Genomic DNA, 13505 nt, shown 5'->3' on the forward strand with positions numbered 1-13505 from the left:
ATGATGAAGGTACTGCTGCTGCTGTGTGCTGTAGCGTCGGGTGCGCTGGCCGACCACCTCCATCACCCAGGTTAATTATCTTATATTACCAATTTTATAGTGCAGCTTCACGAAATCAAAGCAACCTTCAAAATTCGGGATTCAGGGTTAAAAATCGGGACTCTTAATAAATACTTATGTAGGGGGCAAGTGCTGTACCTGTGGACGGTTATACTTTTGGACTAGTTTGGACACTGCTGGTATTTAAAGAACTACTTACGATAGACACAGTGTAGGTAGGTATTTGAAAAAAAACAAGCAACAACGGTTGCACTCCGGGAGTTCCGATAGAAGTGAAAACTCACCTCACTATGTTACCGACACCCGGTAACACGATACATACGTTTAGTGGAGGTATTCTATTTATTTAAGTATTATATATTATTATCATTCTCAAATAAGATCACACTTTTTCATTGACATGTTTATTTACATACTGCCATGACAACGTCAAATTATTTGAACATAGGGTGCCTTACGGGGCTTACGGTCACGTGATCGCCTTACGCCCCTTACGGTCACGTGATCGACTGTCTCGAGTTTATCATTTTTTCCCCACCTCAAAAAGTGCCCAGCGCCGCTAAAGAAGTTTTCACTTCAAAAATATTTTTTCTTATATTACGAGTACTAACACTAGTTATTCACCACATTTATAATTGTACAGGAATAATATTATTCGGCTCTGAAAAAATATGCCAATAAGTAAACTTTTATCCTCATAATATAAATGTTTTTTTGTGAATTCGATAAATGATACAAAAGCACACAATAATGTTCAGGTTTCATTGTTGTTGTTTTCGCATTTCGCCAGGTGTTTTAATGATGACTATAGTATGAAAGGAGGTAGAATAAATATTTAGAGTCAGCTGCAGAGAAAACAATTTCAATTGCAATATTTACACAATAAATTGCCATTTCGAAATTAAAATAAGCACTTAATTCTATATAAATATGTAGGTACTCGTATGATGAGTTTACAATAATTTACAAAACAAGTTTCTATAAAAAAAAGAATATTAATTATATAGAGATAGATAATTTATGATTTCAATAGTTTATGATTTATTAACAAAATAAGGACGAAATCTGGAAAATGTCCACAGCACTTGCCCCTACCTGCTTATTTGTTTGAGGGATTTGTAATCAAGAAAATAAATAAATATAAGTATAGATCATAGAATTCATAGATCCTATACGCTAAATAAAATTAAAAAAAAAAACAATTGTTCGATACTAATAGAAAAAAGCCGCTTATTATTTTATTAGGTATGGTGGTTATTAATTAAAATTCGGGACAATGTTACGTCCCGAATCTGATTCTCAAAAATTTAGTATGTGTCTAAAATAAATACCGAAAAAGTCGGGATGTCTGGTTGGTACTTAATTCTTTTGGCACAAAATATTTTGAGCTTTGAAAGATAATTTTACTATTGTAACAATTTTACATCGACTCACCAAGACTCTACCTTCACAGGTGTACCTACACACAACACATTTCTTACTACTAGCCAAGCATGGATTTGTTATTTAAACACTTTTAAATTATTGTTTTTCATAAATGACAGTTAACCTTTTCGACGCCGTGTCAAACACAAAAGCTGTCTCGCAGACGCCACGTCACCGAAGTGTCAAAACTGAAACTGAACTTTATGCATATGCACCTAGGTCTATGTTGCTCTGTGGTCTATGACCGTTTAGTACGTCTTTGGCGTTGGACCTGCGGTGCGTATAGGGTAAGTAATAGAACGTATACAAACCTATAATAGATTGCTCAGAATATATAAATTCAATTAGTATAATTTTGAATGGCATAACGTGCAATAAGTATAAAGTGCGATACGTATAACAATGAATTCTATAATTTTATTATGTATAATGAACTTTACATATAATATCGTTTATGATAAGTATATACATACGTACCTACATAAAACAAACGGTTAGGTTAGACCAGCGGTTCTCAATCTTTTTTTTGACGGAACCCTTTTGGAAAGCGAAATACTTGATGGAACCCTACAATAAAACAATAGTTTTTAGAAGTGTATTTTTGAAGTGAAAACTTCTTTAGCGGCGCTGGGCACTTTTTGAGGTGGGGAAAAAATGATAAACTCGAGACAGCGTCGCGGCGATCACGTGCTGACCGTAAGGACCGAAAGCCGGCTTCCCACGGCCCGTGTTTATTACAGGCCAGGCCGGATCGCGCCACGCCTGTGGATGCCTGTGCGGTTGATTAAGCCGGCTTCCCACGGCCCGTTTTTTCACAGATCTGACCGCGCCTCTACAGGCCGACAGATCGTGGGAACGGTCGCATCCGACGAGGCCTGTGCGCTGTCCCAGGTGAAATGAACCGACGCAGACGCGCCCCTACAGGCACCGTCGCGCCGCGCCGCGACGCGCCTTTGAAGTTACCGACTCCCGACGGATCGGACGGGTGACGACAGGCCTCGTCGGATGCGACCGTTCCCACGATCTTCGGCCTGTAGAGGCGCGGTCAGATCTGTGAAAAAACGGGCCGTGGGAAGCCGGCTTAGGCGCGGAGGTGGACAGCCTCGCGCGCCGCGGTAGGGTGCCGCGCTTCAATAGGATAGGTTTGGTTAGGTTAGGTTAATTTAGATGGCATTTAAATCAATAAAGAAAAACTCAATGTTATTTGACATTTATGTTGCGGATTCCTTTTCGAGACTCTTTACCTATGTTCAAATAATTTGACGTTGTCATGGCAGGTTGTAAATAAACATGTCAATGAGAAAGAGTGATATTATTTGAGAATTATAATAATATATAATAAATAAATAGAATACCTCCGCTAAACGTATGTATCGTGTTACCGGGCGTCGGTAACATAATGAGGTGAGTTTTCACTTCTATCGGCACTCCCGGAGTGCAACCGTTGTTGCTTGTTTTATTAATAATCATAATTCTAAATTCTTGCGGAACCCCTGCAGGGGAACACACTTTGAGAATGGCTGGGTTAGACAAATGACAAATGGCAATGGTAAATTATAAGAGTTCCTAATACGACTTTTTGACTAGAGCAACTTGAAATTCAAACAAACCCTAACAAACCTTTTTTTAGAGCTTTGCAATTTTTACAGCTCACGCAAGTTGCCAGTGGTAGTGTTCATCCATCCGGGTGGGTTCTACTCGTTCGCGGGCCGCTCCGATCTCTTCGGCCCGCACTACCTACTAGATCGCGACCTGGTGCTTGTCACTCTCAACTATCGCCTTGCGTCTCTTGGTAAGGATAATTGTACTTATTGTAGTAACGAACTAAGTATCAACCCGTGTCCAACTAAAGTGCCCGTTGCGACCTGCAGTTTACAACCAATCTCTGTCGACCATCATCGGTATACCTACCGAATTTTTAATGGATCAAGATGAATGATGTTAATAACATTCCGTGATCAAATTCGATTCTCAGTTAATATGTACATACTTGTAAGTATATAACGTGTCTCGCTATCACGCAATTTCCTTTCTTTTCCCAGGTTTCTTGGCTACTGGCGACGCAGTAGCGCCCGGTAACAACGGCTACAAGGACCAAGTGTCGGCGCTTCGTTGGGTGAAACGAAATATTGCTGCGTTCGGCGGTGACCCGGGAAAAGTCACCATCGCTGGGTGCAGTGCTGGATCTAGAAGCGTCATACTGCATATGATATCGCCGATGTCTAAAGGCAGGATGTAATTTATTTAACACTTTATATACCCATTTCCATTTTGAGCCTTTTTAACCCCCGACACAAATAGAGGTGTGTTATTGTTATATGTTTGACGCCAATGCCTGTCTGTCTGTCGTATCTATCTATGGCATCCTAATTCTCCAACGGATGGACCGATTTCGATGCGGTTTTTTAAGTGAAAACGAGTTTTCTTGCGATGGTTCTTAGGTATGTATGATAGATATCAATCCAGCAGTTTGACGAGTATCAGCTCTTTTCCAAAATGATGTAGGTAAGGCATTTTTGGCATAAAATGGATTTTTTAGCGTAGGAGTATTTTTTTAATGTTATATTTATATTTGTTCTTATAAATTTTCACAAGGTTTCCTGAAAAAGTTATTTTGCGTTCAGGCTTGTTTCACCGTGGCATCGCGATGTCAGGCTCCCCAGTAGGGAAGGCAGCCGTGCCGCCGCACCAGCTCGACCTGGCGCAGAAGCAGGCTGCCCTACTGAACTGCCCCACCAACTCCTCGCGCGCCATCGTCGACTGCCTTAAGACCAAGACCTGGCAGGAGATTGGCAATTCGCTGAACGGCTTCTGGACAGGTGTAAGTTTCTGGTAAAATAATTTAAAGTCTTGTTTAATGTGCAGCCAGCTGAGTTTTTGAAAAATAGTAGCTCTTTTTAACAAGCTTTTATTAGGTCGACCTGTATGTAACTATGTAATGAAATCTAAGGTAACTAATTTAACCATCTTCCAAGGATCGTAGCGTCATGAAAATTGGCAGCTGTATGTAGTTCTGATGACAATACAATAATATGGTACTGTCGAACTGATCTGATGATGGAGACAGGAGGTGGCCATAGGAACTCTCGACCTGTATGTAACTAACATGTAATGGAATCTCCAAGGATCGTAGCGTCATGAAAATTGGCAGCTGTATGTAGTTCTGATGACAATACAATATTATGGCACTGTCGAACTGATCTGATGATGGAGACAGGAGGTGGCCATAGGATCTCTGTGATGAAACAACGCAACCTAATTGTGTTAGGGGTTTTTAGAATTGTCTCGATGAGTATTAGTTGTCTGTCGTAAGAAAAGTACAGTCAGCGATAAAAGCTTGTACCAAAAATTAAATTTTTGCCAAAAACTTTTATTTTATACATAATATAATACGATTGCTAAAAATAAGAATTAAACAACTTTCTCTCCATATTTAAAAATAGGTCTAAAACGCACCACTAAACATTTGTAGCTATTCTTGCACAAAAGCTGACATAAAAATTGCTTCTAAAGATGCGTGATTTGACTTTGATCGAACTCATCATTTCGTTCTTTTTTACTACTTAACTAACAATAACAGTTCAATAACAATAGTATCCGTGATCCCCGGCACGCACAGCCGTCCGCTCAGTGCTCACCCAATAAACAATTAGGCGACACTTAGCACTTATTTTATCACCTAAAGACATAAAACGGCTGTAGAATAGCTACATATTCTAAGCTCACAGGCTCTGGTGACATTATAGTAGTTTATGCAACAGTGATATAATAAGGGTTCTTAAAATTCAAGGGTCGAAGTTACAAAACGAGACGTAGTCGAGTTTTGTAAAAAAAGACCCGAGAATTTTAAGAACCAATTATGAGCTGTTGCATACATTACTTTTTCTATGACAGCTGCAGAAAAAAAAAAAAAAAAAAGTCGAGTTTTGTAAAAAAAGACCCGAGAATTTTAAGAACCAATTATGAGCTGTTGCATACATTACTTTTTCTATGACAGCTGCAGCAAAAAAAAAAAAAAAAAAAAAAAAAAAAAAAAAAAAAAAAAAAAAAAAAAAGAGAGAGTTATTATTAAAACCAAAAGAGTTATTATTAAAAAAAAGAGTTATTATTAAAAAAAAGAGTTATTATTAAAAAAAAAGAGTTATTATTTAAAAAAAATTGAGTTATTATTTAAAAAAAAAAAGAGTTATTATTGTAAATGAAAACATACCTCTTTCAATCAAGATGATCGGAACTTGTATCTTTAAAAAAAATAAAGCAGTTGTATTATACTCATAAGATGACTGCTAGCAGTCATCTTATGAGCCTATAGACAAAGCATTCAAATGACATTGCTTTAGATATCACTGTCAGTCATTTAATTGACACATTTAAGTGCTGGAGTAGAAAAAGGTCTTTAAGAGGTCCATGTATAGCTTTAAGATCCACAGTAGACGTTTTGGCCGCTATAATGCATCTTAAGCAGCTAGTGTTATAGCTCAAAGTGAATTCTACCATCTTAACATCTATATGAGTAATAAGCAGCTGCAAATTTCACTTAAGGTTCTAAACAGGCGATAAAAAGTCTTTTATAGCTCCGTGTATCGCAATCGCTACTTAACTCTCTTGTATCACTTACAGTCAGCTTACAGTCGAAAAGAGAAGTTATGAGTCCCTATTATAGGTCATGTAGTCGCAGACGAGCGTTATTCAATACCTTAGTACATCTTATACTGTTATTAGAGTCTTACTTACAACCTAAGGCTATAGCGCCATGTTAAGATGACCGATGAATAAATAAGCAAAACAAAAACTATTAATTAGAACGTAAATACTTAATAAAAAACGCGCAATTACCTTCTTGGGTGTTACAAATATTGACTTTGAATGCTAATATACCATCTAAAGCTGAAAATATCATCTATATGGCCCTACACTACTACTCAAATAGTTAGTAGTCGCTTATTTGGCACCCTTTTAAACTCTAAGAACTTAATCAACGCAGCACTACTTTAGCGCTCTTCTACCTCTTATTTCTCTATTGTAGCGCCGTTTTGCAACCTCATGTGTTAAAATTTGTGCCCAATCCGGGGATAATACGGGGTTATAGCCGGCTATAACTCCTATTTTTTAGAACATCAATAGAACCAAAGGAGCGATCGAACGGTTATATAGATCTCTTTTACCTCTTATATTTAGCGCCTAATGTTAGTTGGGCAGCGAGCTGCGTTCGAAGAAAGACCTGAACTCAAAGCGCCTTAAGGTTATCAAACCTATTTTCACATGCGACTGTTTCAGGATCAAGGACCGGAAAACCCCTCTTTACGCTTAATCCTATCCATTCGGTAACCCAATCAATTCGGTTACCGTATCATTCGGTAACCCTATCATACTGTTACCTGATTGTAACGGTAAGCTTATTGAAACGGTAACCTTAACCTTTAACCGAGTTAATCTCAAAACCCCATCGCGTTAGGGTTTTTGTTAGGGGTTTTTAACCGGTTTTTATTCAGTTATGGTAACCTTTATTATCGGTTGCTTATTGGTTTGCTACATTCGTATTTAGTGATGTCCCGTCAGTCAAATACCTACTAAAAGAAATAGTTAATTTATTAATAGAACTAATAGTTTATTTTGTTATTTTTGACAATTTTTTTTTTAATTTTGCTTATTTTAATGGTTTTGTTTATTTTAATGTTTTTGTTTATTTTACTTATTTTGTTTATTTTGTTTATTTTGTTCATTTTTTTATTTTGTTTATTTTACTTATTTCATTTATTTTATTTGTTATTAATTTTGTTAATTTTATTTATATAATTTATTTTGATTTTTTTTTTATTTTTTTTTATTTTTTTTTATATATTTTATATATTTCGTTTATTTCGTTTATTATTTATTTCGTTTATTTATTTATTTCGTTTATTTATTTATTTCGTTTATTTTGTTTATTTTGTTTATTTTGTTTATTTTGTTTATTTTATTTATTTCATTTATTTAATTTATTTAATTTATTTCGTTTATTTCGTTTATTTCGTTTATTTCGTTTATTTCGTTTATTTCGTTTATTTTGTTTATTTTGTTTATTTTGTTTATTTTATTTATTTATTTTGTTTATTTTATTTATCTTATTTATTTTATTAGGATAAAGTTCATTTATTTAACTTAAAAGGTAATAATAAAAAAACATTACAACTAACTATGTATTAAAAATTTAAAACCTAAACTAAAATGAAAATAAACCTACTTAAAAATTAAACTAATACTTATAATATTATATAAAAACTAAAATGCAATACTAATAAAATAGATGAAAATAATATAATTTATTTTATTTATTTCATTTATTTTATTTGTTTTATCTATTTTATTTGTTTTATTTATTTTAGAAACTTACAAAATTAAAAGTAGTAGTAACTACAAAAGTTAAATTAATTCAGAATAACATTCTAATTGAATAAAACGTTATTTAGTATAATCCTACATCTGGAATAAATATTCCGTTTTGTCTTTTTCATTTAAAATAAAAGTGTCATGATTTATTCACTTTCATGTTATTCTAAAATAACGAGTGCAAGAATTATTCTTATTCAAATCGATTGGAATAAGAATGAAATTTCTGTTTTTATTCTTATTCTTATTCAAGTTATTTTTTGCCCAACTCTGCTCTAGATTACTCTCGTGTTTGTAAAATCTGCAAAATATATTTCATGTATGAAGTCAATTATTTGCACTTCCTAGTACCTAATAACATGAAGATAATAAATATACCTACACAAGCGAAGCAACATGCGTATTTAAATCGAAACGCTGCGCTCCGCTGGCACGCGCGCTACAACGCAAGTGCACCGAATGTTTAAATGTTTTCTATTGTATTAGGATATTTAGGATTAAGCAGAATGCGGTGAGAGTCATAGTGACAACAATAAAGCCTTATTATTGTACTACACTACAGTATTGTTATCAGTGCTCTGCCGTGTCATGACTAATTGATGTAATTGTAGATACATGAGTTAGTGGTAACAAGGTTAAATGGCATTTATTTGGTCATATTATACGTCATATTATATGCAGTACAATGTATATAGATAGTAAAATGAATTTCACCCCTCTTTTCAATGGTCGGATTGATTTGAATTTTTTGAAGCCTTCGAAACAGTGATGATAATTTCATAATGAAGCTACATAGAAAGTAAACTGCGAAATTATAATTATGATGGTTCAATGTATATTTCTTTGCGTATTAAGTATGTATTTTGTTTATTATTCCTATCAGCCTTGAGGTCTTTCGTATGCTATCTCTTTCACACCTACGGAAAGTGAATGAGATAGTAAATTACTGCAGGTAAGAAAAGAGTCCTACGCTTATCACTATAATTAAATAGATTTGCAGAAAGTTGCAGGCGTGTTTCCACTTGAGACCGTCATTTATTACTCATTGGCAATAACAATAGGATTAAGTCGTGGCGTGGTGAATTCTTTGTCAGCATTTGCTAAACACGTACGGCAAGCGTTGTGACAAACGATATTAATACCTGTTAATTTCCGTCTAAATAATAAATGCAAATTTTAAATATCAGAAGAGCTTTTAAAAACACCATAAGTCTTGGTAGTAACTCGGATACTGAAACCACATACTATAGTTCATTTTTTTTAGCATTAGAAATAAGGTAAACAATCTTGATGTCTCTTTTTTAATTGAAAAGCACATTTTAAAAATAAGTTACGATAAATATGTAACAATTCTCTGGAATCTAATACGATCTTTTATAGTCTTCTGCTTTCATAAGTAATAGTTATGGTTTTTAAAAAGTGTTTTTCAATTAAAAGACATGTCAAAATCGCTTACCTTCTTTCAAGTTCTTTCTAATGCTAAAAAAAACGAACTATAAACATAATTCGAAAACAGAAAAAAATCATGAGTATTTTCCCCATTTGTTCCTGCCCAACGTGATCGCCGCGATACATGAGGCGGGGACATATGGGAATGATTCAAATGAAGCGCCTATTCCCATCTGTGCCCGACGGGGAGAAATAGGAATACACCATATCGAGCCATTCCTTATCCTACCTTTAAAAACATCTTTTTTAGGGTTCCGTACCCAAAGGGTATAAGCGGGACCCTATTACTAAGACTCCTCTGTCCGTCTGTCTGTCACCAGGCTGTATCTCATGAACCGTGATAGCTAGGCAGTTGAAATTTTCACAAATAATTAATTTCTGTTGCTGCTATTACAACAAATACTAAAAACAGCATATAATAAATATCTAAGTGGGGCTCCCATACAACAAACGTGATTTATTTGCTGGTTTTTGCGTAATGGTGCGGAACCCTTCCTGCGCGAGTCAGACTCGCACTTGGCCGGTTTTTTATTTTTTACATTAATTTAGGCACAGTGAGCCATTGAAGAGTTTCGCTATCCACCATCCGTTCAGAGCAGCTGAATTGTACCTGATGATTTAGTTATCACATTAAAATAAATACGGGTATCGTCCAATACCAAGACTATGCGGCAGTAAATTAAATTTGTAAGATTTTATTGCATAAAATCAGGTATAAATTAGTCAAGAAACATAGTAGTTTCTTGTCTAATTTACTCCTATCTATACGTAACGCCTATACGGCACCCAGACTACATGTTTAATCCAGGAATATTATTTAGAATATAAAATCATGATTATATTTATTTGATTAAGAATGAGATTATTCTTATTCAATTTTTTCACATACGAATTATTTCCGATCAAAATTATTTGAATAATTTTGACGGGAATAAAATCAACATGATTTTATTCTTAGGAATTCTTATTTAAATAATGACTTTATTCTTGAATGCCCAACACTGCTTACTAAGTATGTATGTATCTATTTAATTTAATCAAAACTATTTCACCTACCAATGTTATAGATACCCAATGAATATGTATAATGAATTCTGGTATTAATGAAAGATTTGTAGTATTAAAATAAGTTTATAACTGCTATAGATATATATTTTCTGATCGCTGCATTAAGCGGTACAAGGTAAATTACGACTTTTAGCTCATACAACTCACCGCATCTGAAAACATTTTAAACTAAAGTCTATTTTTTATTCGGTAGACTAAAATGACATTTCATAGTATGAACATCATGTGTCATTTCATTTCATACTATGAAATGTCATTTTAGTCTACCGAATAAAAAAATAGACTTTAATTGCTTATTATAAAATAAGCTCATAATAACTAGTACATATGTCATTTGTTAACAATGGTAAAATATCTACCACAATCCGCTAGCGCATGTATCTTTATCACAAAGTGATTTTTTTTAAATCACTTAAGATAAATTATACCTAACTAGGTACCAGTAAAATTACTAGTTAGGTGAAAATTTTCTTTAAATCAGTCTTTAATCTGTAGGTACCAAGTGTGAACCCGAAAATAAAAATAATAATCTAAGTAGCATAAAATATAACTAAATAATAGCAGATATTACTAGGATATGATGTTGTTTACTTGCAACCCCTTTTCTAAAAATTTCTAAACTAGAATTGCTCCGAAATTAACAAAAACAAGGAACACACAGGTATAAAAATAAACAAAGGAATGGCCGCGCTGCGGCTGTCGCTCACTTATGTTTTCAATTTTAGCTTAAGGACTCAAAGTACAATATTGTTTGAATTGACAATAAGCGAAGTTACCGGCAAAAAAACTTGTTTGTGCTGGAGGCTTCATAGACCGCCCATGCTAACCACGGTTATTCAATAATAAGTTGAATTTAAGTCTGCGTAAAGATTACAATCGTTTGAACTGGTTCAAAACCTTATTATGAGGTAACAGAATAGTCTGGGTTTTTATTTCGGTTACCGGTAACAGGGGTTAACTCGATCTGATACGGTTACCGAATCAAAGTGTTACCTTATCAGACGGTTACCGTTATGGTAGGGGTTTTTATAACCACTTCTAAAATAACCCTATGAAAAACCTCGGTTAAGGTAACCGGTTCCGGTCCCTGTTCAGGATACAGATGCTGTTAGTTTTTGGACCGCCATCGTGGAACCTGATGTAGGGCAACCGCGGTTCCTTGCCGTGCAACCTGATGAGGCCGTGCGCCAGGGGCACTTGCACGCCGTACCACTGCTTATTAGCCAAACCGAGGACGAGTTCTTTTGGAAGGCATTTGGTAAGTTAATTTTTATACTCTACTAAAAAATATGGATGTAAAGCTATAAGCTATAAACACAAAATAGAGCATTCATTCCTTTCTGACTCATATGACATAACACGTGAAAAACTGTCAAGGTGCTGATACACTTGAGTAATGAGCATTCTAGCGAATGTTACATAGCATGTAAAAGCAGTTCGACTTACTTAAAAACGGTGAATGCTCGATGTTCTGTTATAAGTGAATGCTGCTCAAGAATGCTCAAGAGTACCTATATTTTTATTATTTCAGCCGTTACCAAGAATAAAACACGACGAGACCGTATGAACACTGAATGGGAGAAGATCGCCCCAGTATCGTTCGCGCTGCCAGAACAAAACTCTTCAGCGGCCAGTCGCCGACTCAGACAAGCGTATCTCGGCGGCAAACCGATAGAAGACACGCCTGAAAGCAGCAGAGCTCTAGGGAAGTTGTATGGAGACAGCTGGATTGGACTGAATGTGCATAGGTATTTACGAGAACATAATGAATAAGGCTTTTTCAGTCTTAGAATTATTACGAACAATAATTGCTTTCCATTTCTCACATTGGATAAAGCACCTAAATTACTGGATTTTACATGTTACGTAGCGTAGATATTCCTTCCCTTAGATCGCTCTTTGGTTGGGAGACTAGTGAGATTGAACTCGGATCACCTATAACACTAATAATTACCTAACTCTAAATGATATTTAATTACTTATTGTATTCCGTTTAAGATATTTTATATACCTATTGTAGAATGGCAAACCTGATGTGCCGCCACTCTCCCCAACCCGTGTGGTACAGCGTGTTCAGTTACATCGGTAACAACAGCTTTTATCAAGATCCGACCACCCATAAACCCAGGGGTAAGTGTCTTTGCACTTCCACACGTTTATGTTTTTCCATTTACTTTTCATATGATGCTTATTTTGGGCAATGTGACACAATGTTTTGCACTTTTTTGAAGTGAAAACTTCTTTAGCGGCACTGTGCACTTTTTGAGGTGGGGAAAAAATGTTAAACTCGGGACAGATCACGTGACCGTAAGACGGACACGTGACCTGATCGAAAAACTTACAATGTCATTGAGTTTTTCTTTATTGATTTAAATGCCATCTAGTGAGTTTCCCTCTAACTGGTATTAATAATATTAATATAACTCGAGTACTAACAGTGATGTGCTTAGGGGTTTCAAGTAATGCGACGAAATAACGCTAGATGGCGTTAACCTCAATTGTACATAGTGCTGCAGACATTTTGCAATAGTGATTGAGTTTTCACTTCTGTCAGCACTCCCGGAGTGCAACCCGTTGTTTTTTTTAGTTTGATTACTTGAACTAAATCAATTGCATTAGTTAAACTTACTTAGTCGGTAACAGTCATTTATTTTATAATAAAACTACCAGGATCCCTCTGATATGCGCAGGCGCGGCACACCACGACGACACGATCTACGTGTTCTCGGAGAGCTACCTGCGGCCGCCGATCAAGGCGCGCTCGCCGCCGCCGCCCGCGCCGCAGGACCATCTCATGGTGGAGCGCATGACCGCCATCTGGTACACCTTCGCCAAACACGGGTGAGCAAGTAGTTGTGTGTCTAGGAGTGCCATGGGATTGTTTACCAGTGCGAAAGTCACGATGCATCAAAGAGTTTTCTCTACAAAAAGTTTTTTCGTTCCCCAGCAATCCAAATCCTCGTAAAGGCGAGTTGCCGGAGCTGTGCTCGCTGCACTGGCCAGCCATGCAGCCTGAGGACAGGAAGTACCTGAAGGTGGACCAGCAGTTCTCCGTGCACGAGAAACTGCACGAGAACCGGCTGCGAGTCTGGGACGAGCTCTACCCCATGCAATATTAAACATCATCTAATGCT

General features: G+C 35.9%; 1 protein-coding gene across 1 annotated transcript; it reads left to right on the forward strand.

The window, feature by feature from the left end:
* Nucleotides 1-13505, forward strand: LOC134656403 (juvenile hormone esterase-like). The gene is made up of 9 exons (XM_063511933.1): nucleotides 1-70; nucleotides 3116-3277; nucleotides 3528-3713; nucleotides 4110-4306; nucleotides 11467-11629; nucleotides 11903-12119; nucleotides 12392-12501; nucleotides 13062-13212; nucleotides 13319-13505. The coding sequence occupies exons 1-9, from the start codon at nucleotides 1-3 to the stop codon at nucleotides 13488-13490; spliced, it is 1428 nt and encodes a 475-aa protein (XP_063368003.1). The 3' UTR covers nucleotides 13491-13505.

The sequence above is a fragment of the Cydia amplana genome, chromosome 2 (genome assembly GCF_948474715.1).
Source record: "Cydia amplana chromosome 2, ilCydAmpl1.1, whole genome shotgun sequence".
Taxonomy (NCBI): Eukaryota; Metazoa; Arthropoda; class Insecta; order Lepidoptera; family Tortricidae; genus Cydia; species Cydia amplana.